This window comes from Syngnathoides biaculeatus, chromosome 16, assembly GCF_019802595.1.
Source record: "Syngnathoides biaculeatus isolate LvHL_M chromosome 16, ASM1980259v1, whole genome shotgun sequence".
NCBI lineage: Eukaryota > Metazoa > Chordata > Actinopteri > Syngnathiformes > Syngnathidae > Syngnathoides > Syngnathoides biaculeatus.
Genome location: NC_084655.1, coordinates 13,424,727 through 13,452,493, shown reverse-complemented (window position 1 = coordinate 13,452,493; position 27,767 = coordinate 13,424,727). Strand labels below are relative to the sequence as shown.

Sequence of the window (27,767 nt, the reverse complement as noted above, 5' to 3'; positions counted from 1 at the left end):
AAATCGATTAACCTTATCGTGTATGTTTTTGTTTAGTACAGTACACTGATCAGCACATTAATTTTTCCAGGTTAAAGACATGTGGAAGTGAATTTTAACTTTTGTTAATCTTGTTTTATTTTAGCTTGTGGCAAATCTATATATCCCATGATTAAAAAAATGACATAATCCTGTTATTTTAGATCATTCTCACTGTACTGCATGAGTTGAGCTTGTTTGAATTTGGATTTATGTTGTTTTGACAACCCAATTTAATCTTGTATCAGACTTTAATTTGCTGTTTTGAAACAAGGGAAGCCTGTCCTTTGAATTTGTGTGCGGCTTCAGAATAACTGCCATTTTGTGCTTCGTTCTTGTCAGAGCGCTTACTGCTGATTGCACAAACTGAGTTCACTACAACGGGGTCGTTCAAACACACACACATGATGCTGCCCCTTTCACCGTTGGCAGTATTCTTACACGAATACATGTGAAAACACGCTTAAAGTTTTGCATTGGATCAAGAGCTACACATGCATACAGAGCTCAACCTCTGACTGACAGAAGCTATAAACCACAAACCTGAGACAAATGTTCATACACAGGAAGTGCCTCCCACTTATGCTTCTTATCCTGTGCGTGGTCTCTCTCTCTCTTTTTGTCTCTCGGGCTCTCTCACTGAATGTTACTCATGGCTGTTTGTTGCTGAGCAGCAGCCAGTTGTGTTTTTCCTCTCTGGGCTCACACTCGCTCTCATCCGCTGCTCTCTGCAGATACACCAGGCTCCATCTCCCTTTCTTTCAGAGTATCCTCTTTAAGTTTCTTTCTTTCTCTCTTCTTTTTTTTTTAAATTCCAAACATCATTCTGGAACATTAGTGGAATATTCGACTCGTGCGGTTGTGTGTGAGTGTGTCTGTGCTGAGGGTTTTCAGCATGGAAGCCGTGGCACTGTATACGTTTCGTGCCACCGAGGGTGATGAACTCAGTTTCAACAAAGGAGACTTATTAAAGGTAAGGAGATTTTAAAAATACTTTTTTTGTGTGTATCTGTGCATTATATAGGTTTACAATTGTCTGCCTGAAATAAGTCTGTATAAATATATACATTGTGTATTTTTTTTTTTTTTTTTGGTGGGGATGTTTTGATTCTTTTAAGAAAAGTAAGTTCATTTCTTGCACAGCTGGGTCACATCTTTCTAGATTTGTAACATGCCAATTGTCCGGGACTCATATGTTTGCAAAGGACAAGAAGAAATCAAGTCAGTGTTTTTTTAAAGCCTTTTGAAAGCAAGAAGACGACAATGAATCAAGAATATCTTGAGTTTAGTTCTGGCTAGAGACACGACTGTGCAAAATTTGCAAACACTTGACACTTCATTGGGTAGCACTGCACAACTGAATAAGAGCAAATATGAGATGTCTTTCAAAAAGCTGGTCGACAATAATTGTTGTTGTCGTAGTTGTAGGATAAGAGGGTCACCTCCACTCCGCTGAGTCACCTTGAATAGAAATATTATATATCTAATAATAATATATCTATATATCTAATAAAACATTATTAAATATTATACACAATATATCATGTATATAGTATTATTAATGAATAAATGTGAATTATTTGTTTTGTTTGATTTGTTGTCTTGGTTGGATAAAAATAAATATTAAATTGAAAAATAGGTATTGTATTATATTCTGTACAACTTTATATTTCAATTTAATATTTATTTTTATATCATACATGATACATGAATAGACTGTCCTTCCCACCTGTTTTGTATCTGTATCGCACCATAATTTTGAAATTTTTGTCCCCATTTTCTGTATGAGCAGGTAAAATAGTATATTGTTGCGTATATGTGAGTAAATTTGGTTTGTTAGTCTGTTGTCTATTTTTCTGACATTTGGCACACACATCTTTACCCATTACGTGTTCTTAAAAGTTTGACATTCATAGTAGCCCATCTTCAATGCAATGGTGGTGGGGAGGGAGTCACAAGTATTTCCCGACAGTATGGTGATGTGTCTACTCCATGCGGCACATACAATCGCTTTGTGCTTTGAACTGATCAATTACATTCAAATACATGTTAAAAAGAGATTTGCACAACCCAACCATCATTTAATATCCCTGAGATTACCACCAAATCAAGTTCGGATGTTCTGGTAGACTTTCCCTGACTTCCCTTCTCCCCCACCCCCACCTTTCTGGCGCAAACCTGGAGATTTGTCTGCTAAGACTGAGTGGTATAAGGCAGTGATTTCCAACCTTTATAGAGCCAAGGCACATATTTTACAATTGAAAAATCCCACGGCACACCAACAAAAGTAAATGTCACCAAAAATGGATAGATTCATTACTGTATGTACTTCCTGCCATCTAATAGAAGAGGATTTTTTTTTTAGTTCTGTCTGTCATTGTGCCTCACTGGCATAAATAGATGAATAAAGATACATTATTTTTTGGAAATAAATGTTTTTTTTTAGGAATTACATAAACTTGGATAACTTCCCACGGCACACGAATGTACCCCGGCACACTGTTTGGGAATCACTGGTATAAGGAACTGGTTATAATTCCCTCCACCTTGACTAGGCCATAGTTGAAGCTGAAATCAAATCACGGTCTCCCAAACACCACGCTTCACTGTAGGTTTGGTATTCTTTTTGGTGATGAGCAGTGTTGTGTTTCTTCAAAACATTACTTTTGCAATTATTTTCCCTCGTAAATTTAAGAAATTTGAAGTAGGTAGGTTTTAGCTTTTTTTGTGTAAGCTAAAGCTTCAGTCTGGAGACCTGACCCATCAGCCCAGACATGCAGAGAAGACAGATGAATGTTGTCGCATGTACTAGAAAGCCAGAACCTACAAGAAATTCCAACAGCTCCTTCAGTGTTGCTGAAGGCCTCTTGGCAGCCTACAAGACCAGTTTTCCTCTTGTCTTGTGGTCAGTTTTGGTGGGATACCCAGTTGTTTGTGCATGGATGTTACTGCCCTACTTTCTTCACTTGATGATCATGACTGTGTAGGATGATATATTTGATACTGTAAAAATTCTCATGTACCCTCTTCCTGACTAATAATGAAACAATGACAACCTTTCGGTGCTGTGGAAGTTTTGATGTTGGAATTTGGCCATGTCCTGTTGTGCAGTGTGCCAATGCACTAGTCAGGTGGGAAGGACAGTCTATTCATATTATTAAAAGTGGCTTGGCCAAAACTCCATGGCAAAGTCTAACACACAAAAAAAAAAATTGAAATCTATTTTTTCTCCAAGTTGTAAAATATAAAAGTGAAAATTGGCAGTCCGATCAGCTTTTGATTGTGTGGTAGGTCTCTCATTTAAAACTCTTCTGAAGTGTATTTTTTCATTCCAACAATACCTCAGGTGCTCAAATAAACATAATGATCCACCTACTATTAACTGACCCGTTTTTCTGCTACTTCAAATAATTTTCACTACCACTAATGTATGATATTTTTAGAGTATTGGTGAGGGCTTTATATGTGCGTTTTAAGAATATCCACACATTTTTTATTGGAAGAGCCATTATAAACAACTAAAATTAGCATTTTTCACCAGTAGAAATGTGTGAGAAAATATGGTAGAAGGAGAGAAAATGAGCAATAAGTCCGCTTCAACTCCTACTAACAGCGTTGCTCTTTTTGAAACAGAAGGATGCACTGACGCTCATATCCATGATAAAGGGGCTTCTGTGGAAGTTAAATCTCCTGAGGAAATATTATATACTCCAACTATGGAGGTTAAGTCCTTCTTTTTGTCCATCACTCAAGAAAGGCATTAAATGAAGTGCAGATGTCCACCATGGCAGAAAGAGTTTGGTCAGAAGGTCAAAAGGGATTATGATTACTATTTCTTACTAATTACTATTACTATTTACTATTTCTCCTTAAATCTGTTAATCTATCCACATACTGTATCTAAATATCAATACCAATATCTGCCCTTCTACCTACCTGCCTCTCAGGAATTAGTGGTACATTTTTGTGTAATCATGGTAAATATCACATATAAAACAACCAACAGGACTGAAAACAATACTGACTATCCAACAAGGGTTGAAAACAAAATCAAATCTGCAATCCATCTAATTGCCAAGGCAAATATATTCATAGATTTCATATGGAAGGTAATGCAATGTGCTTTACATGATCAAAAGCCTTTATAAACAAAGAGGAAAAAAACTACAGAACATTAAAAGAAATCTTAAAAAAAGTATGTCATCTTTGTCATCGCAGTTAGCGGTCCAGGCAACATATAAGTATGAATGGACCTTTGCCAGGAAAAAAAAAGAGGAGGTTTGGTTCTTTAGCCCTGTGACTTTCTCCTCTTATGAAATGAGAAGTGAAGCAAAAAGTATGCAGAGTGGGCGTCGTGTGTGAGGTGAGAAAACGAGAGGGGAAGGTGTTATTTTTACACAGTCATTTTTTTTTTCTTCCTAAAGAAAGCTTCACATGCATGAGATCAAATCCTAAAACTTGATTGAACAACAATGCTGACTGGGGGCAACGCATCATTACGACACCAGTCTAAATACACATTTCACAGTTTGGTCCAAGTAGCTTGCGCTTCAAATGGGTTTACCAAAAGCCAGAGAGAAACTGCTTTTTGATGGACTTTTCTGAAAACTTAGCTTTGGGAGTTCACCCGTCAGGGCTGACTTTGACATTTGATTGAGACACCATTTCATTTTCACTGATTAAACAAGAAGGATCCTTTGAAGTAAAAAAAATAAAGCAGCCATGCTCCGTCATCCGCAGCACAAAAATAATTTAAAAAATAAAAAGTGGAGACATACTCAACTGAAAATACAAGTTTCTACATGGCGATAATTGGTATCTTAAATACCTCATTAGAACACATGAGAACAGTATGATTTACCCCAAAGAACCAAGGAAAAATGGGACAGATACCAATTTTTGAATAATAGTAGAATGTATAATTATTTTGTTGACATGTTGCTGGTGCTTTCAAACTGTGAAAAAAATCCCTAAATCTTGTAGTGTATCACAATAATTTCCAATAATTAAAATATTGCACCCAATGCCAATTAAAGATATAAATTCAAATACTTATGCTCATTTTTTTCTCCATTATGTATTTTTCCAGAACATGCAATACATGCAGATAGAATATTTTATAATAAGGCATACTTCTACATTTTGGATAATAATTTTGAACAATGTATGTGAGTATCAATCAATTCTTACATCAATAATTGAAAGCAGAATGTTGCACGCAAACAAACAGTGTATTTGCCCCATTTGCTCTTATAAAACAATAATGATATTTTACACTTACAAGGCATTAACTACAAGCAATGGCTTTCTTAGTATGATGGATGTCTGATTCCATCACAAGTGGCTGCCTCGTGTTATCGGATGTATCAAAATGTACTGTATTAGCAGCTGCTATAATGTTGATGTAACTCTTTTTTTAATGTCAGGAGCACTTATTAAAAATGAAGGCCTAGTAGGAACAAACAACAGATGAAAATAGAATAAATGAGATCAGAATGCGCACCCTGCAATTGGCTGGCAACCAGTTCAGGGTGTACCTCGCCTCCTGCCCATTGACAGCTTGGATAGGCTCCAGCACTCCCGCGACCCTCGTGAGGATAAGCGGCTAAGAAAATGGATGGATGGATGGAGATTAGAATGCTGAGAATGGAAAGCGACCAGTTCAACGTGTGTCTCGCCCCTCACCCAAAGTAAACTGGTCATCGTCTCCAGCTCAGTCACAAGCTTAATGAGGACAAGCATTATGGAAAAAAGGAAAAAGGGAAAAAAGGATGGGTGGATGAATTAACTGGAGAAGGACTTCATGTGCCAGTTTTTGCAATACTCCTTCCTAACAGAAGATGGACAAAAAGGGCCAAAATAAAAAGACTAACAGTTACCTTTCAGTCAACCAGTGATGATAGCATGAGTCGGTGGTTTCGTTAGGATTATTTAGGGGCCTCCCTGTCAACCACATGTTTTTTTCAGGTGGGGGGACAAAGCCTACCCAAATGCAAAAAAAAAAAAACTAGCAAAGCCCCGTGGTGTAAGTGGTCATCATAATGGGTGAATATTCCATCTCTTTCTTGACATGTTCCTAGATAACCAACATGGAAGACGACCCCAACTGGTACACAGCTGAGCTCCACAACAGAAAAGGCTTTGTGCCCAAAAACTATATTAACCTGCGGCCACATGCGTGAGTACATGCAACCCGCATACACAAATGCAGACACACAGGTTACACGATCAGCACCAGTAAAGCAGCTAAACAGATAATCCAGCAATGGGCTATCTTAACAACGCATTAGTGTATGTGTTAGGATTCGTGTGTGTGCATGTGTGTGTGCATGTGTGTGTGTCATAGCTCTAGGCATCTTCTGCTCTGGTTTGGACATCTGCATCCCAGCATAAAACCAACTCGTACTACTCATACGCTCACTTACGTAATCTCAGACTTTATAGTGGTGTGTGTGTGTGTGTGTGTAGTTGCTGGTACACTGCATTTCCATCACTTTGTCTCACACCAGATGGGCTCCTGTTTTTTCAACCACAGATGCTAAAGTGACAACATTACGGGAGGATCTGTCTTTTTAAAGAACATTAACTGGATCTCCTTTGATGAAACCTACGGGAGAAGGCCTGCCCATTCTTTTTTATTTCATCAGATTACTACAGTGGACAAAAACTAGGATTTATGTTGCAGTACAATACTTCTGCTTTGCAACAAATGATATTCAACCTGGCTTTCAAAGAGGTTGTGCCCATTTTTAGCAGCAGCATTTTAAAAGAACTTCAAAAAGATCCCAATTTTTTCGACAGCTTTAATATTTTTGTCTGACAGCAGCAGTGATCTGTGCTATTGTAAGAATTCTTTTTAAATGCCATTCTTGTACATTACAAAAACATCAAAAGATAATACCTTTTCAGTTTAATTTAATACTTTGTAAAGATTCTGCAAAACGCATGGAAGTTGCAATAAAATGTATTGTTTTCTCTCCGACCCTTCAGGTGGTTCGCGGGGCGCATATCTCGTGGTGTGGCTGAAAGTCGACTGAGACAGAGGGAATGCGGAGCATTTTTGGTCCGAGAGAGTGAGAGTGCTCCTGGGGAGTTTTCTATGTCGGTCAGGTAAGGAAAATTTTCATTTCACACCTCTCGCATTGATGCATCCTACTGTGTTGTCCATCCATCCGTTTTCTCCTGTGCTTGTCCGCAATAGGGCAAGCGGGTAATTGGAACCTATTTGAGCCGAGTTTAAGTGAGAGGCAGGGCAAATGCAGGACTGATTGCAGGAAATCCCAAGTCACATACGTAAAAACAACCTTTCACACTCACACCTTTGGGCAATTTACTCCAGTTAACCTCAAAAACATTGTGGGAGGATTCGGAAGGAAAACTGAAGAGCCTGCAAAAAATATATATATATATATTGGTGCACTCGGTGAAATCTTCACAGAGAAATGTTCCAACAGAGATTCAAATCCTGATCTTCACCATGTTGTCATGGAAAACATGTGACATTTAACCGTTTTTGAAGGTCAAATGTTGAATACAAAGAATTATAATCATTTTTTCCAAAGGGTGTTACGGCGCAACAGTTGAACTCAAAGTAAGATCTTCATCTCATATAATGTCATTTGTAATGTGTTGATTTAGCATGTTTTGTTTCTTGCCATTGATTTATTAAAGGAAGACTCTCCCCAAATTTCACATTTCAAATTTCAATGTACAATAAACCTTCCAATGTGAAGTAATATTACTATTACACACTATTACTTTTACAACAAAACTGAGAAAACGTACCCAAATTTCTCTTTCTTTAACCTCCCATGGGGTTAACCTGACAGGATACAGCTGTGGCTGTCACAGTTAAGGCTCGTTCACCAGCAGGGGAAATTTGCATGGATCTAATCATTACTGGTTATTAGCTGCTGAGTTATAGACCTCCCTGCCCCCCTCCCATCCAATCCCCGCTGCTGGTCAAACGTGGTTGAAAAGTACAATTTGGTGAAGGAAAAAAAGGTCTGATCATGCCTGCTGTATAATCTCTACATTGAAACCAACTTCTCACAAAAGCATCAAATCGCCACGGTCCATATAATGGGACTGTTATTGTTCGTCGTCAACACCACACTCCTCCCGACACGTCGACTTCCAGCTGTGTGCATTCTGGCTTAAACGCTTGAACATTGTATATTGTTATTTTTGTTTTGTGTGCTTGGGAGTAGTAATAGCACGGAGCATCGACTCACTGTTACACTCGCTTTGTTGGCTCTGAGCACACAAATCTTCCTGGTTACTATTTACAGCGATCCATACGTGCAACGCTGCCGGTCGTTCGCGAGGGGTTGACTGGTTGAAAAGTACAATTTGGGGTGAAAAAAGTCTGGCCACGCTTGCTGCATAATCTCTACATCAAAACCAAACGCTGACTGTCAGTTTTCCAGCCGGGCTCATTGAAATGTCTGAGCGAGAGAGGAATTTCGATTTCCAATTTAGAGATGTTTCTTGGTGAAATCTGTGGATAACTCTGGCATTAAAAGAAACACTGAACCCTCATCGACTAACTTTTAATGTATGCTCCCATTCCTATTAGATTCGACAAAGTCTTCCTTTAAAGTCAGATGTCAAAGTTCAGCCATGAAAACATAAGCACATTACATTTGCAACGGCAGAATAGAGTTTTTGTGAGGGTCTCGTTCAATTATTATGCCTGCGATGTGGCTAATGAGTGCAAAGCAAAGCAAATTTATTCATATAGCACATTTCATACACGAGGTAACTCAATGTGCTTTACATGATTAAAGGCATTTGAAAACAAAGAGATAAAACATTTAAAATGGGATTAAATCAATAAAAGTGACAAACACAATATTAAAAAAGACAAAACTGCATACAGTGCAAGTAATATGATCAAAAAGTGGATCTATTCTAAAAAGCAAGAGAAAAAAGAAGAGTTTTCAACCTGGATTTAAAAACATTCACACTTGGGGCTGACCTCACCTCTGTTGGCAACTTATTCCATTTGTGTGCAGCATAATAGCTAAATGCTGCTTCACCATGTTTGCTTTGGACTCTGCACTCCACTATTTGACCTGAGTTATTGATCTCAGAGCTCTACTGGGTGTCACGTCCCATCGGAACGAGAGTAGGACCCAAATGCAGGACTCGGAAGATGCAAGGTAGTTCAAGGAGACACGTTTATTATATGCAAAGGTAGGGGATCGAGCAGGCTGTCCGGTGCAGCAGCGGTAGTTGGGACGTCGGGCGAAGAGAGCAGGTGAGCGGACAGACAGGAGTCAGTACACAGGGGAACAATCAACGCAGGCAGAAGTATCAAAGGAGTCAGGCTTACAAGGTTGGTCGGAGAACAGGCGAAGGTCGGTACACACAGGTTCGATCAGGGATACCGGAGCACACGAACGGGACATGAAGATCAACGAACTGGCGCCCGCCAGTTGTCATCGCGGTCATATAAATCCACAGCATACTCAGGCTGCATGAGGCGCAGGTGTGCACCCCCCAATCAGCGCACCTGCGCGGGCACCTGCACAGCTCGTGCTGGAGCGGCAGGATCATGACACTGGGTTTGTATTCAGTAAGCATTTCTTTATCTTTTATAAATCATTGAGTGATTTATAGACCAGTAGCAGAACTTTAAAATCTATTCTAAAGATGACTGGAAGCCAGTGCAAGGACTATATGATTGGAGTTATATGCTCTGACCGCTTTGTTTTGGTCAGAACACGAGCTGCAGCATTCTGAATGAGCTGCAGCTGTTTAATACTCTTTTTGGGGAGTCCAGTCAGAAGACCATTACAGTAGTCAAGTCCACTTAAGATAAAAGCATGGATGAGCTTTTCTTGATCTGCTTGACATATACAAGACTTCACTCTTCATATGTTTTTCAGATGGTAGAAGGACGTTTTTGTGATTGATTTGATATGATTGTTGAAAGTCAGGTCGGAATCAATCAAAACCCCAAGGTTTCGGACTTGGTCTTTGGTTTTTAAATTTTATTTGTGATTTAGTTGAAGAAAATTTTGGCCCATCCAGTTATTTATCTGATTTAGACAGTGGCACGATACCTCAATTGAACTGTAGTCATCTGGAGACACTGCTAAATATAACTGTGTGTCATCTGCATAGCTATGGGAGTCAAAATTAAAGTTTTGAAGAATTTGACCCAAGAGTAGCATAAACAGATTGAACAGGAGAGGTCCAAGAACTGACCCTTGAGAGACTCCATAAGTCATTGCCATTCGCTGAGCCTGAGCACCTCCAATGGTCACAAATGAGCTCCTTTCCTCGAGGTAGGACCTAAACCATTTAACGACCTTTCCATTTAGTCCTACCCACTTCTTCAACCTGTTTAGCAGTATATTGTGATCTACCGTATCAAAAATGCGCAATATTTTTCCACAAGGTTGACTAAACGTTCACCTACTTCAGCAACATACGCGCAACATTATAAAGCAGTCAACTTCTTTGCTTTTTCCTGAATACATACTGAGAGTGTGCACGTGTGGATGTCCCGCTGCATGACAGAACAAGCAGGCATGGGAGGAGAGTGCGAGAAAAGATGGGATGTTAGGTGGAGGATAAAAAGAAAGAAGCCCGCGGCCCGATGTGAGCTAATCTCGTCTGGCACACGAGAGGATCTTGAGCTGCTGATGGCGCCGATTGTTCGGCCAGTCAGGCGGTGACAGTCATGGATGCTTGTGATCCAGGCCCGGGGCTCAGAGGAGGTGCTAACCCGTAGAGCCTCGCGAAGTGGCTGGTTCTCCACTGGCCTGAATAGAACTGAAGATTACAGTTGCGTGCATTCGAGCAAAGAGAGACATTTTTTGGCACTTTGTAGGCACCTGCATGACTATCGTTTGCTGGATGGTGCAGTATCCCCCTGAAATTGGGTCAGGTGTGTGCTCGCTGACAGCTTTCATGTCAGGGAAGACGTTCTTCATGACAGTAACTCTGAACGCTTCACTCTTACTGCAGATCAGTCTGGCTGTAAGATCGGTTTAAAGACCAGATTTATTTTATTATGAGGAGTCAGTGAAGACAGAAAAAGACTTCAGAAAGTGCTGGTAGAGCATAAAAGTTATTATTTTCATGGTTGTTTTCTTCCTTTAAAGTCTGGGAACGAATACATCTTGAGGGTCAGTTTTTTTTTGCCACATATAATGCTGTAATCTATTTCATAAATTATCAGTAATGCACACATTTTTTGGCAAGGAACTTTTTGATTTTTGTTTTGTACGATTAATGAGTGCCTCTTTATTAATCATATGCAGTAAAGCTACTGTATCTCATCAAATATCAATTGAACTCCTGCATATTTGCAGTTCGGCATTTGCGAATACACCTATTTGCAGATTTTGGGCAAAAAAAATACCCTGTTATTTGCTTTAAAAAAATACACATTTATTATTTTAGCGTTCATACCAAATCATAAAAGTATTACTTTGGTGCCATCTCGGTGATGAGGAACTATGTTAAAATCAGTTGTGGAGCTTCATTTAGACAAAGGTTCTGTCTATCTAACATACTGCGACATGCATTGGCAATTACAAATGTTTTAAGGGGGATTAGGTGAATTATTTGACAAAGATAGTAACACTTCAACCGTAATTATATGTAGTTTCAAAGAAAATGATGGAAAGTATGGCTTCAATTCCTGTGTTCTTTATAGTGCTTGTCTTCATGAGGGTTGGGGGTGAGCTGGCCAACCTGTGACCCTTTGACAACAGGTGCCACATTCACGTCTATGGATTTTACTGTCCTCAGTTAACGCATGCATGATTTTGGAGCGTCGGAGGAAGCCAGAGTACCTAAAGAAAACTCTTGTATGCACAGGCTATACATGTAAACTCCGCACAGAAAGGCCTGAACTGGGATTCAAACCCAGAACCTTTTGAGAGTATCACAGCTAATGATGATAATCAATACAATACACTGCGATCAAATTAAAAGATCAATATGAAGCAATTTCAAAATGTAAACAGTTATTTATTTTTTTTAAAATTGCTTTTACTCCCCACAGTAGACAAAGATTTGTTTCCCCCCTCTGAGAGGTGATTATGAAAAAATACCTGTCTGGGGACAAGCTTCAGATCACGCCTGGGAAAGTGGCCAATTGGGTTATTTAGTGGTTTATTTTTAGAAAGTGGGGCAGAGTCATGCCAACCGACGCGCCTATGAAGAGAGATGACAAATACATTTTGGACCAGTGTTGATCGATGTTTCAACTTTCCTGAAAGTATTCGCCTTGCTAGTGCAACTGGAGGAAAAGGGCTGCAGTTAAGGGAAATATAGACGCATGACAGCATACAGGAAGTATATTCATGTTGTTGCATCTCATTAGTATTGCAAAACAGGACTGACGGTCCTAATTCAAATCTATGTTTTTCTTTTTTTTTCCCTTTTGCGCATCTCTGAGTCCTTCAAATTAATTACCTGCAAAAAGTACAGAAAGGGACTGTAGCGCGTGCACCTCAAAGTTCAGAGGTCGTGGGTTTGAAACCGGGCTATGCCCTTCCTGCGTGGTATCTGTATTTTGCGCCCCATGGTTGCGTGGGTTTTCTTCAGGTACTCTGACTTCCTCGCACATTCTAAAAACATGCATGTTAAGTTAATTAAAGACTCTACATTGTTCATGGGTGTGAATGTAAGTGTGATTACCTGTTTGTCTATGTGCCCTGCGATTGGCTGGTGACCAGCTGAAGGTGAACCCCCCCCCCCCCCCCCGGCTACAGTCAGCTGGTAATCGGCTCTACCTATATCTAGTGAGGAAACATTGTACAGAGAATAGAAGAATGGAAAGCACTGTTGCCAAAACCTAGTGAATGCTCTAGCCACTTATTAATACCAATGTACATAGAAGCTCTCTTAATTGAATACCAAAGCATCATTTAGGCCACCCTCAAAGTTCCATTTATACATTGTGTCATCAATATATTTAAAAATTTTTTACAAATGAAACATTTATGCGTCTGTGAAATCACTGTCTTTTTGGTGACCCAAAATGCATCACAATCTTACGTACACTTGGACATCCACATTAACTTTCATCCTTAACACGTTGCTCGCTAAGTAAAAGTGCTCGTCCATTGAATTCAGATTAGTAGGGACGGAGAGCACTTTGAATGGTGTTTCATTAATATGACCCTCTGATATCGCTGACTCATGTTCCTGGAGGCTGTTTGGCTTTGAGAATCTTTGTCATCAGTCATCATTAGTGTCTTATCGAGGTTTTTAAAGGGAATGAGGGCACTTAAGGCTATGCTTATGTGACAGCTACATAATGTTGGCTGAGTTTCAAGTACCACATGAGGAATTTGGTGTCCCATGAATGTCAATTGCTAAGGGCCAATTTCGCCATAATTGATTCTTAAGAGCCATCCATCCAACCGTGCCTATAAATATTCTCATTTTTCCTGGTCATTTCATTCTCAGGGCATTGAATCGATCGTAGCTGGACTCTTCTGGTTGTCTTAGAAGACGTTGCGCCTCTCATCTGAGTTCATGCAACAAGTCTATGGAAGGACTAGCTTGAGTTGGTGTGGAAAACCTCAATTTGGAGCATATATAGTTGAGATTTTTTTTTCACACCAACTCAGTGTCACGGGGAGCTGGTGCCTATCACAGCTGACCTTGGGTGAAAGCCAGATGCCCGGGACAGGACACCAGTCACAGGGTGTACATATAGAGACAGACAACCATTCACACTCATTCACGATGTCACTGAGTGGGAACAGAGCCCATGCTGCTTGCACCAAATTCTTAATAACTGACTTGAGTCTTAATAATCCAGCAATTAAAGTACAGGCCTCCAAATTAGCTCAGATGACCGTTTATAATACATAGTGATTTTAATGAGAAATTTTATTTGATTTTCATGACAACAATATCAAATTATTGTGGACTCAGAAGCCTCCCATTGATCCAATTAAAATGTCGTATCGAAAAGGCTGCCAACAGGGTATTGTTTGACACTCAGAGATACGTTCACTTGATAATATGTCTATGACTATAATTTACTTTGCAGTGACAAAGATAAAGGGTTCTTAAATACTTAAAATATTACAAGCAGATTAAGGTTTGTACAATCAGTTCAGTTAGAGCTATAATTGTGATAATCCTGTCATGTGACAGATAAAGACACAAGCTACATATAGATTCCTTGTGTGTTGCTACATATTTGGCCATTAAAGCTGATTCTGATTCTGATGCAAAAGCACACACTCACTAACAGGCAAACCGCCCTGAAACATATGATGTAATATTATTTGGAAGCAGAGCTGGATAGACTTCCATGTCATCATCATCCTTTTCTTGTCGCATTGTTACAAAAGACAAACGCTTGGCATATAAGTGGATGTGATGTTTACGCTTTCCACTTTAATCACTAAGACATAGACATACACGCGCCGTTGGACTTTGTTTACGATTAGGAAACAGAAGGTGAGATTAGAGAACAAGCCTGACAGCACCAGAGAGGAAGTGAGAATAGATTGAGGGAGGAAGTCAGAGAAAAGACGAGTAGAGCGACCTTCATGCTTCGCCGATTGTGCTGGCATAGGGTAAAAGTTATAAAAATAACTTTGCTGTCAGTATATCTCACCGCATTCCATCTCTACATCTAAAGTGGATGGCTTTTCAATCACTGCTCTGCTTCTCACGCGCGTTTTCTCAAACTCTATTCCTATTTTCTTTGTACAGTGAAAAAGAACAATCTCTCAATCGCTCTGGGCCTTAATTACACTTGATAAGGAACAAAAATGAGAGCGAGACAGAGAGCGAGAGAGGGAGAGAGAGTGTTCATCATGCTGTGATGCAAAATTTATCGGCCAGCTCGAGTGTGTTACTTGACCTATGGGTCGATTGTTATGCTGACTGATGCCAAATGATCGGGAGGCCACGCTCTTAAAATAAGTGAAAGTACTAATGCATACGAATACATGTAGCATTTGATGGGATCATCCATATATTTCTATTCATAAAATTATATTACTGTAGTTTAAAATAGTCGTTCACTATCGACTACCAATATATTTCAATATAAAAACAATGCACCACCACTGACAACATACTGCCACAATTAGTATTAGTATTACTATAACTGTGCATTCAAACATTGTCGATGTCAATTTTGAAATGCATCTTCCATATCGTTTATATAGTTTTACCAAACTGAAGACTGATAAAGGAAATTGCAATTGCTGCGGTTTATATCATAAACTCTCAATATTCCACACAGCAGATCCATACCACTGGAAAATACGATTTACAACAATCAACATAATATTACATTAGCAGTGCCAATCAAAATAGAGCAATATTAATTATGCACATGCAGGCCTATACCTGCCGTTGAATTTTTGGGATTAGAATTGAGATTATTTATTAAAAGTCTAAAATTCCAATCATGCCGCGACAAGTCCAAGAATCATGAACTCCCCATGACGTGTTCTGATTTGACTCAAAGTGATAAACGTTGATTTTAAATTTCAGTACATGCTTGGGGAATACCATCACTCGTAATTTCTTTTGGTATCAATGAATGGTGGGAAGTGATGAAGTAAAAATAATTTTCAGATTAGAAAGTACCTATGTAGGTTTTTCAATTATCTTTGATTACTCTCAATGTTTTGTTTTTACTTCTAACATTTCAAAAAAAGTAAAAACCCTCTCGTCATTTTTTAAAATAGACTCGTTACAATTTTTATCCAATCTGTGAATGACAAGAGGGCGCAAAAGAGGTGCAAAAGAGATGTGAATTTAATTGACAATAAGATCTTGATTCCCTTGCAACTGGAGACTAAAAAAAAAAAAATAATTGTGGCAGCAGTGACATGGAGGAACAAGAATAGGAAAGCTTGTAAAATTATGGCAGCAGATTCATAGAAGCAAGATATTCCCTATCCAAATCTCCTTATTTGAGAGAATTGTCTGATATTGTTGACTCAGAGTGGTTGTGGCAAAGGGTGCTCTCTTCTGCCAGCCTAAAAGAAACAACAGATTTTGGCATTCAGAAATTCTGATCTGGAAAATAAATTTCTTTTTTCAGTTCTTTCAGACCAGTTTTTATTTTGTGCCAATTATTTTTTATAAAATGATTACTGTATAAAACTGACTGTAAAATTCGGTTTTACATTTTACTTTTGTATTTAAATGCATTTCAGTCTGCACTTTTTTTCCAAGATTATTAGTACTTTTACAAGTTTGTTTTTTAACCATTACTCCGACTTAAGTAAAAAAAAAAAAAAAACATGAGTACTTTTGACAGTTCTGGTTCCGCTACATTCCATATCAAGTCCTTTTACTTTTTTATTTTATTTTTGCCTATGCATCGTCTACTGTTCTCAACGTCAAACGGGTGTGTGTTACCCAAATTGACCGGTAAGATACAGCAGAGGGCACCAGACGTCATAATGGACTGATGACGCTGAGTGGCATACCTCAGCATGGTGAGATTTGCTTTTGTTGGTTGGTGGAGGAATGGAGTCGAGTCAGAAAAACTAGACGAGACACGTTGGGACTGATAACATGTCATCAGCTTTTTGATAAAACAGTCAGCAATGAATACAAGTGGTTTGGTTGATGAAATAAAAGTGAAACAATCAACTGCAGTTCCTTTTGTGCGAAATTGTGCGAAACTGCTGGGATGCATTTTTGTCAAGCGAACATAAAAAATAAAAATGGGCATTGATAACTGTGAGGAAATACCAGTTTACAATGACCATAGCTATTCTACCTTCACCAATGGATCATTGGTGAAAACTGTTTTTTAGATGTGGAAAAAAAAACAACAAAGTCAACAATAACAACAAAGTCTATCCACTTTGTTACTTACTACCAATGATTGCACATATATGTCATCGCCTATACACGTCGGAGCAATTAGTATGCACTTTTTGGAAATGGTGATGAATCCAAAAGTACCTAGAACTTACAGTATTTTCCTGACCTTTCGATTGCGTGGAGAATGAAAGTAGGGGGCTGATATATAATATTGTCTTATATAGGATGAGGGAGTCAACTGGGGGCGAGTGAATGCCATCCGGCCTCCAAAGAGTCACTTGTGCAGCTTCATGAAGTTTCACGACTGATTAGAGAAGGAATTCAGCTTGAAACAAGCTGGCCATCACTTGTGCGGTCCCATCAGACCTGTGACAGCTCAATGAGGTCAAACCTCACACGTCAATGTGAGCTCACACTTGGGTTATGATTATGAAACTAAAAAAAAAAGTTCTCGCTCTCAAAGTCCATCATGTCTGCGGGGAAGTATTATTAGTTTTTTCAAATCTGCTACAACAGCTTTTTTTTCGCCAGCATTAAATGTAAACATCACAAACTCCTACTCTGTGATGAGTTGAGAAACAAGGGGGTGTTGACTTGACTTCCGGTGTATGTTTCAGGCGGTTATATAACAGTAATGATCATGGTGAGATGTTGCCGATTTCTAAAGATAAACTGCTAAGTTACCTAGCAACCACCACAGGGAGCAGGTAGGAAGTGTCGGAAAGAGAAAAATGGCGGTTTCATTCCAGCTCACATTGATATTCTCGAAGAAACCTAATTATATCTACATGTTATCATCAGAAATGTAATACATAAACCCCCATATTATTGTACTTTGATCTTTGTGTAAAGTGTTAGTTTAGATGTAACATGAATGTGGGTCCGTGACTCTCCTAAAAAGATGTTGAGGAGATGGTGTCATAAAGTAAATAAAAATGTTGCTAAATAAATATGAGATGTCTCTTAAGTGATGTAACTGATGAAACTTATCATTAGGAACATCCTTTAATGACTTAATGATGTCAAAATGTGGGCTGTCTTGTTGGTACCTGTTTGTTGTTTATTTTGAGACAAAATACGTCATTGTGTAAGACGGTTTAGACACTGACCTGCTTTCAGTCTTTGATACGCTGTCAATCATTATTATATTTGAGGAAAATATATAGCTTTAAATAATACCACACTGAGGGGACAGAAAAAAGAAGAGTGGTGGGGAGTTCAAATAACAGGAAAAAATGATAAGGATGATAAAAACAAGTACAACTGTCTTTTTTTTTTTTCCGTTGTACATATACTTAATTGTTGTTTTTTTTTTGTGTGTGTTTGACAGTTATGGGGACCATGTCCAACACTTCAAGGTGCTGCAAGATCGCTGCAGTCAGTACTACGTGTGGGACGAGCTCTTCTCCTCCCTGAACGAGCTTGTGGACTTCTACCATAGCAACAGCATCGCTAAGGAGCGGACCGTCTTTCTGCGAGACCCCGAACATTTTGCAAGAGTGAGCACGTAACCTCTTCTTTTAACATTCTTTCTTTTATTGCTTTTATACACACAGCAAATGTCCTATTCTTATCTTAGGATGATGCTCTTAATAAGTTTGTTACTCTTCTCACATCATCATCATCATCTATACCTATGCAGGTATATAAATATATTTTTAAACCATTACATTTATGTGTTTGATAATGCTATTTTTTGGGGTTGACACTGTCACAGTGGTGTTAATTTAACAATGCGGGTGTGTTTACTATTGTGGAGTACTCTTGGTCTTCCTCATACTGAGAACCATTTATAATATTTTGATGACCCTTTTTTCCGCTGAAAGGAGGTGTGGTGGGTACAACATGTAAATTAAAATAAATCCCCTGTGTCCTTCATTTGTGTGCCTCAATTTATTTTGCATGCCACATTCAATGTGTTAACCATGCCATTAACAAAACACGTCAGTCTTATGTGTAGCTCGTCTGTTTGTCTCCCATCTGTGGGTTCATATTTCTCACATCGTTCCAAGACTTGTTCGACTCGTTTTCATTAACTCTAAGTTATAGCACAATTTGATCACAGTGACGTGGAATTAAATAAATATACCCCATAAATCAAATCAAATCTGAAGTTTATGACTTTCCCACAATGTGCCCTCGTGATATTATTGTGAAGTCATTATTTAGGTATGTTGTTACATTTTAAGTGTTCCTGGGTGTGGGAGTAAAGTACCAGGAAAGACATTTGATCCAACAAGTTATTAAGAAGTGTTTATGGGGTAATTGTTAATCGTTTGCCCATTTTTGCTTCAACTTGGGAAAATCGAGAGCACAACATCCAAACTCTGGGAATTTGTTCTTTGTTTGGGAACAGAGCACACGTGGGAATTAAAAATTACCCACCCATGAGGCAGTAGAAACATGGCATTTTCATCACTATGTTTTTTTTTTTTTCCCCGAGAAAAAAATGTATGGTTCAATGTAACAAATTATTATAATCATCCTGGTGATATTTGTAGGAGAATGGTACAAGTCAAAAAGATCTGATGACATCCGCTGTTTCCGCTTAAAAAACATGCTCGGCAGGGTGGGGTTTGTACGCAATCAACACTTGTATGCTCAGCTATCTAGATCGACAGGTTGCTCTGCAAGAAAAATTGCAATCGTCACAATCATCCAAATAAGGTTGTTTCATGCAACAAGACACCTCAGACAGTGAAGCACTCTTGTTTATGCCAAAAATGGAAACCGTAATGGTAATGTAATTAACATATCACATCATTACTCTGCTAGCAAATGTTGACAAATAGAATTTTAAATAGGAATCAATGGGAATCGACAAAATTAACAAATTAATGCGATGTATTAGCATGTACTGATCCCCTATGATGAATGGTTTACATACTGCTCTTTTGCCCTTTTCATGTAGCTATATATATTAATGTAACTGTGTCACATACATCATCTGGAAGATCAGAATCAATATTTATCTGATAACATGACAAAAACAAAATCCACATATGTCCCAATTTCCCCTCAACTACACTTTTCTTACCATCTCAGGCTTTGTGCCAATATTTAAAGATTAAATATTAATGCAGCAAAAGGTTGTCCCTATGACCTTACACTTGACATGCCACTACATTCTTGATGAACAGACACATAAACAACTAGCACCCTTTTGGGTGGGTGGAGAACCGAGTAGCATTTGTTGCATGCTTGGCGTGCGGATCTTTCCACATACTCCTACATCAGTATCGGATCCAGGATACATTAGACTCAACCGAACGTTAGGTGTTGATCAATTGACACTTAACTTTATTCAAATCTATTTAGTGTTTCAAAAACTTGTGTTTATAGACAAACACAATGTATCCCAGACACCTAATGATGACTTGGAAATTGTCCAATTGTTTAGGAAGATACAGAATTTACTGTATGTTCAACAATCCAATCACGTTCCAACTGTAAAGTTTAAACAGTTTCAATGTGTAATGTTTCTCTTTCTTTTCATTTACAACGTATCCATAGACCAAGTATCCTATTTTCTCAAATTGCATGGCGGGTGTTAATTTGAAGGAGTCGGCTTTAACCCGTACAGATTCTTGTGAAACGGCGCACCTGCCTAAACAATGTATGACAGCAGAGATGGAAACAAAAATGCTTTAGCTCTCCAAAGTAGTAAAGAATCCACAAAAAAAGTTTGTGGATCTTTTAAGGAGATGTAAAAGTGCGAGAAAAATGTTTCATGTTTTTTTTCAAACATCTATAAACATTCATCGACTGATTAAGATACAGTAGAAGGTAGATGCTAAATGTGCTGTACATAAAAATCTACTTCTCTCATCATACATTTACAAGGTATGAACATTTTCATATCTCTGGGCTAGTTTAATAAGGCACCAAATTGTTTTTATTTTATAGGAACTAAACCCTTCCAATAAAGTTCTAATAAAAGCAAGCAAGCACTGATCAGCTGTGCATGTGCTAAAGTAAGAAACATGTTTGTCAAGTCTCACAATAGAGGTAGTGCTTCAGAATAAATCATCATAAAAATGATTCAAAACTTTTAACCCTACCTGAATATATCTGCATAGAATACCAAATATTTTACATGGCAGGAGAAAAAATTTGATTCCTCTAAAACAAATGAAAGCAAATGACACTAAAAGGAGACATATTATGGTTTGTGGATTTTGCCCTCCCTTTCATTTACATTGAAATTAAGTCAGAACTTACTCATTTCTCAACCAATTTTCATGAGCTTTACTTTTTTTTCCCCATCAGTGACCAAGGATGTGCGAGCAACAATGGAATTTTTTTTTTTTTCGCAAATTAATTTGAGGACCAATGGAGTTTTTGGGCCAACTAATTCAATAGAATACTACCGGAAGAGAAGATGCCAGAAAATGGAGGAAAAGTATACTAGTTCCCATAGGTTTTGCCTCAGCACTGCTTCAAAGCAGCAAGCGGTGTGTGGATGAATGGATGAGACTGCAAGAAAATGGTAACCTGATGATGATAACCTGTTGCCTCCTCACCGATAACCAGTTTATCAGCTTTTAATGATGCATTTTTACTTCCTTGTGTCTGTGTTGCAGCTGCCTCTCACAATTGTTAAATAATGAACAGTGAATACTCACCTGCTGTAACACTCATTCAAATATAAAGCACAAAAAGTAAAATCTCCAAATTTGTATCAATAAAGTACTAAATTGTACGCCTTCATAAAAAGCTACCTCCTGCTGTCACTATGCTTCATTAATTATTCACTGACACATTTCTGAAAGTGTAGAAAAATGTAACCTTGCAATTTTAACAAAAGCGACAATTTGTCATAAGTGTACCTTTTTCCTAGCCCACGATTAACCTGTCCATTCATTCAGCACCCATCCAATTACTTCAGTTTGATAGGTGGGGTCTAGACTGGTCTCCAGTTAATCATAGGGTAGATACAAGTGACCATTTACACTCATAGAAGACCAGCATGTCGAGAGTATCTTAAGAAGTCCTACGCAAACACAGGGAGAACATGTAAACGGCACACAGAAAGGTCAACTACGGAACCTTTGATGGGGAGGCAGACATAGTAAGCACACGCCTCACACTGATGGCCCACAAACGGATTTGATGCATTTTTTTTTTCATAAAGCAGATGACGAAATATAGTTTAAATTCCTTAGCAGCAATGAATACAGTACAGTATGTATTAAAGGCACTTAACTAAGCAGATTGCAATGCAAATGATGATTTAAAATGTTATGTCAATAATTGTGCTTTGTTTGGAGCAAATAGGTGAATTACAGTGACTAAAACTAGGTCTGGTGTTCACTCTTGAGTCAAAATGCTTTTTGTCATCTTGCTTCTAAACTAATTCCACATCAGCTAATTATATGGCACAAGATCCCTTCTTATCTCATCATGGCAGGATGGGAAATGTTCTGTTTCTTCTCACTTCTCTCACCCAACCAAGGCTCCCCACCCTCATCCCTCTTCCCCACCATATCGCTAAAATCCTCAACCCTCTAAGTGTACACTGCTAACAGAAAGTTTGTTAACGCAAAACTTACATCTGTTTTATACCATGTGCATGGAACACTGTCGGGGCAAATGTGGTACTGTTTCTTTTTATTTTTTTTTTATTGTATTGGTGTATAGAACAAACCTGCTGTCCCCTGATGTTACAGAGCAATACATTGTATTTCATTGTCAATACAGTATGCACTGTTATTTAGAAAAGCTGATACAAAACTTTCCTCTTAATTATTGCTCCTCACTGGGTTGCACTGGCAAAATGAAAAGCACTGTATACACAAAGTCTCCCAACCTTGTGCGTGCAAAACTGCAAAACCTCACAGAAGCAGTGGTAAGTAGTTACAACTGTTTAAATTTATTATACATGCTTATAGGCGACTCTCAAGGGAAACTCAACTAGCACCCAGACATACAACCAGATAACACACATGCAGGTATGAAAATAGAGATTCAGGCAAAGAGGTGCGCAAAGAATGTTGCACCACTTGAACTGTGATGGTCGTGATGATAATTTGCTCAAGAGCACCTCGACAGTAGTCATTAAGCACACTCTTCATCGTTACCATTTTCTTCATCTCTTCAACAAGCAAATACTATAGTGATATATTTTTTGTTCGTACTCTGACTCAAACCCTCGTCCTCCAACTCCAAAGCTCAAGTGAGTTACTGTCACCCAGGATTGCTAACACACTTGCTGGACTCAGAGAGAGAAATAACATGAACAAAAATTTTAAATACCAGCCAGTAGCAGTCATTCTCCACTTACTCTTTATCGGTCAGTATTGATACTCAAATACAGTGAAGGGGTCGCCACAGCGTCTCATCTTAGATCAACGCAGATTTGTTTGGCACAGTTTTACAGTACTTTACGAACCCTTTTTAACCTTTTTTAATAACCCTAACCCTAAAATATAAAAGTTTTACTTTTTACTGCCTTTCCTGACACAACCCTTCTGCATCTAGCTGGGGAGAGAAGCTTACAGGGCTTGGTATTCCCAGGAGGTCTCCCATCCAAGTACTAACCAGGGCCACACCTGCTTAGCTTTCGAGATCTGACGTTCTCAGGGTAGCATGGCCGTAAGCACTGAAATATAGTGAAACAATCATTTTAATTGTTGAGGCAGACATGTTTGAGTTGTATGGAATCCAGGCTGCAACTCAAGTATGTTTGTCGTTTCAGCACCCCCCCTTCCCCACCGAGCAATATGTTACTAATTTGTTGTGCTTTGAATTGCCTACAATCCTCAATGTTATCTTCCATCATCTTAATCACACTACAACACAATGAGTTTTCACTTCTGAGCATTTGCCATTTGAATGTACATTTTAAAAACATACTTTGCTCCAAAAACAAGATGTTATCTAGAGCTGCAACCAATTGGAATACAAAGCCAACCAATTACAAAGAAGACTGTCCTGCAAAATCACATCATCATGTAATACTGTAACTTTTGAGATCAACTTTTATCAGGTTGGCCAAATTAACCACTTGGCCTAGCTAACAAATAACTCTTCCAAGCACAGCCTCATACTGTAGGTCTTGCTTTGTGCACTTATCATATCTTAACATCGGACACATTCCTCTGTACTCAGGGCTTGGCTAGCTGTGCCTGCTCACTCTGTTTTGTCATTTATTCTGTGCAATTGGCTTGACACTGATAAAAAAAAAAAAAAAAAAACTGTGCTGCCAAATATAGAACAAAGTGTATGAACCTTATTTTAATCTGGTGCTGTTTTAAATCACCCACTACAAAGAGGGGCATTTTTTTGTTTTTGTTTTTACACAAAATACCTTAAGGAACTGTATAGGTGTTACATCTGTGGGGTATAGTCCAGATGTGCATATGAAACATGGTCACTCTTTGCCATTATGTCTCCCTTCAAACCTTGTTGGCTCACAGGTCCTTCATTTATTATTCAAAATGGGATGCAGGACACTGCATAAGTGCCAAATGTCCCCGGAAATAGAAAACCAAAAGTCACTAACTCACGGAAACATTCACCAGAGAATTCACTGAGTACAATCGAGTAATCCTCAATTTTGTAGATTACATCTCATTGTATTTTCTAGGTGTGCCAGAACTTTTGAAATTTTCAAAAAAATAGTTAGTGACCATCACCTGTTCATTTTAATCTCATCTACATAGTTCACGGTGAGCTGCTTGCCTAAACATATTACAGTTCCCAGACAGACGGATGCTCAACTAGAATACATTAGTCAGTCCAGAGAGTTATTAGTCATCACTGAATATTTACTTGAATGTGTCGCCCTTGTTCTGCGGCGCTGTTTTGATAAGAACTCCCTCTGTTGTTGACAAATTAACGAGTCGTTCTCACACCGCCTCACATTTCTGAGGTTGGGATTTTGATTCTGATCTGTGTGGAGTTTACATGTTCTTCCTGTGCTCGAGTGAGGGTTCTCCATGCATGTCTAAATTGTCCTTAGGTGTGACTGGGAGTGTCAATGATTGTTGGTCTATTTGTGTCCTGTGATTGGTTGAGATCCAGTCCAGAGTGTATGCAGCCTCTCGCTCAAAGGCAGCTGGGCTAGGCTCCTGGTTGCTCGTGCCCCTAATGAAAACAAGTGCTTGTGAAAATGAATGGATGGATAATTAACATAGGACAATATCCTGTATCATGCATAAACAAAATCCTCTACTTAACCACTACACTCTAACAATCCAGTATCCTTCCAAAACAACCGGTGATACCTACTAGGGTGCACCGCAGCCTTCTACAACAGATTAATTGTGGTTGTGGCAATGCATGTCTAATTACTAGTATTCTACTTGAGATGGAGCGCTGTGATTTGTCCAAAATATATACACTTAGGCATAACTAATATGTCTGCAAGTATGCAGAACCCATATTTGCTGAGTGCCCAATACTGATCTTTCCTTCTCACTCCTTCTGCTTGTGACTTCCTGCTCCATCCCATCCCTCTCATGCTCTTTGGCAGCGTCCTCACCACGCCCACGCTCTCTTCGACTTCAACCCTCACCACCCCTCACAGCTACGTTTCCTGCGGGGTGACGTCATCGAGCTCATTGACTGCTCCGACTCACTGCGCTGGAGGGGCCGTTGCCACGGACACGTGGGCTACTTCCCCCCGGAGTATGTCCAGCCTGTTTACCACTGCCAGTGAGCCCACACACATAAGTGGGCCTCCTCATCCGGATCACTTCCACCGCTACACTGGTTTTGGCGACCAGTCATCTTTGGTGCAGATGGCATGCCAATAGAGGAGTGATGCAATCATTAACAAGCCTCCTGTTTATCACATCCTGAGCTAAACCTCTGCCCAATCAGCTTTGAAAAGCACAGCATCAACCCTATCCCACAATCTTCAGACATATAGAAATATTACAACAGGGGCACTATTCATGGTGGAACACTCACAAATACACGGAGCCCTAATAATAATTGGTGGAGGAAAAACAAAATGAAGATGCCATATGAATGTTGTTAAAGGAACCTGTATTGTCAAATTGAGAGACAGAAGTGTCATTGTGTTTTGAATAGTTGAACTAGTGGTCGGAAAAAAAGGCAGCACACTTCTCTGGATTAAGGCGTGGGTTTCCGTGTATATGCAGTACATGCAGTCCCACAATTGAGAATTTGTATGCATGCCAATGTATCACCATGAATGTGTGCGTGGAAGGTTAGGTATGTGTGATGAGTTAAACAGTCCTTTACTCCAGTAAGTGAACCATGCCACTGAGGTATATTTAGTAGAATTTTGTACAGATACTAATGCAGTAGTGGAAAATCTCAAATCTAACCACAGCCACTTTGGCCAAATGACATTTCCGCAATCTTTGCAGAGAGTACTGGCACTGAAAATGCATCTCATGCTGAACTTCATATAGAATTTCTCCCCCAATAACGTGAAGAGCATATTTTAAATAGGTCACTGAAAAGAATCCACTGTGGTTTACAAATTTCAGTGAAGCCTTGCATGCACATTTTCTTGCAATTAGGGACCAATGCCTGACACGGACTGCGAAAAAAAAAATGCGAACAATCCCCCCCCAACCCTTCAAAAAAGTGTTTATAAACTTTCTATCTATCTATCTATCTATCTATCTATCTATCTATCTATCTATCTATCTATCTATCTATCTATCTATCTATCTATCTATCTATCTATCTATCTATCTATCTATCTATCTATCTATCTATCTATCTATCTATCTATCTATCTATCTATCTATCTATCTATCTATCTATCTATTCTTCTTATCTCAAACCAAAATATTATTTGAAAATCCTCTTACATTACCTTTAAAAATAAATAGCTTATCTTTGATTTAGTTTTAAAAACATACATTGTAAAAATACCCATTGCCATGTCCTATTGGCTTTTTTAAATTCAATGATTGAGCTCTTTTTTTTAGAGCTAGCCTTTACCATTTGCCGAGTTATTAACTTCAACCACTGCCACAAGGGATCCGGACCATCCCCTTTCTATGCATCACCTTGAGAGGTTTAGCATCACCACCACCACCACACAAGGAGCCTCACCCGCCTGTCGGACCACTTCTAGAATTGTCCATCCTGCCACTGTTCACTATCAAGCTGTCCCGTTATCAGCTGGTGCCTATAACTAGCTACGTCCCTCCTAAGATTAAACTTGAGAAGGAGAAGAGTGCTTGGGTGGCAAAAAGGCTACATTTTGAGCTAGATGAGTTCTAAAGAAAGATATGGGACTAACAAATTCAAAGCGGGCGGTTCGTTGTAGACTGAACTGTAAATCAGACATTGAAATAAAAATTGTTTAAATGATTATTTGGATTTAATCTATTCAAAATACAGTACCCCAGTGTATTCGAAGTACCACTGAGAATTGTGTAAATGTTTTCTCTCGCAACACCTGTTGTCCTTTTCACCTGAAGGTTGATCATTGCTGTGGCATTAAAATATATAATACCAACATAAAGTGAGCTATACACATACTATGCTTTAACATACTACTTGGTATTTTCAAAAGCGGTCTAGCAGGTCTGACAGCAGGTGGGCTGTGCAGCTGTAGATGCGTTTACAGCCTACTTGATTCGCCCCCAATGAAAGCGGCTCCACACATTCCCTTCAAATGTAGCGCAATGACTGTCGTGACGGAGAAATCTCTGTGTCGAAGACGATGGTGCTTAATAGCAGAAATTTGTGTGTGAGTAGAGCATCGTCACTTCTCTAAACCAGTGACAATGAAAATGGATCAATTAAAAAAAAAAATCACACACAAATGCACTGTCGACAAATATAAAGACCACAACTTTAAACTCTTCTTCACCATTTTCATTTTCCAGATGTTTTGGGGTGTGGCTGAAATGGTATCCAGTGATACATTTTGGTGACCTGCATCTCAGTGGCTATACAGTGCAACTACAACTTACTTAAAAAATTATACTCATTTGGTGCATTTCTACCACTACGGCATGCGGCCAGCA

At 38.9% G+C, this 27,767-nt stretch overlaps 2 protein-coding genes across 2 annotated transcripts in view; one reads left to right on the top strand and one right to left on the bottom strand.

Moving 5' to 3' along the window:
• The window catches only part of epn2 (epsin 2), an 84,657-nt gene that overhangs the window by 26,606 nt on the left and 30,284 nt on the right, over positions 1-27,767 (bottom strand). The window lies entirely within an intron of this gene.
• Positions 652-25,837, top strand: grapa (GRB2 related adaptor protein a). Its single transcript, XM_061845770.1, has 5 exons — positions 652-991; positions 6,099-6,196; positions 7,009-7,128; positions 18,134-18,302; positions 25,280-25,837. The coding sequence occupies exons 1-5, from the start codon at positions 914-916 to the stop codon at positions 25,463-25,465; spliced, it is 651 nt and encodes a 216-aa protein (XP_061701754.1). The 5' UTR covers positions 652-913; the 3' UTR covers positions 25,466-25,837.

What these genes read in the sequence shown, in the direction of transcription:
- grapa (XM_061845770.1), top strand. Translation starts at nt 914, where the DNA reads ATGGAAGCCGTGGCACTGTATACGTTTCGTGCCACCGAGGGTGATGAA. An exon ending in ATTAACCTGCGGCCACATGC is followed by an intron (nt 6,197 to 7,008) that starts GTGAGTACATGC and finishes CCGACCCTTCAG; the next exon opens with GTGGTTCGCGGGGCGCATAT. An exon ending in ACCCCGAACATTTTGCAAGA is followed by an intron (nt 18,303 to 25,279) that starts GTGAGCACGTAA and finishes GCTCTTTGGCAG; the next exon opens with CGTCCTCACCACGCCCACGC.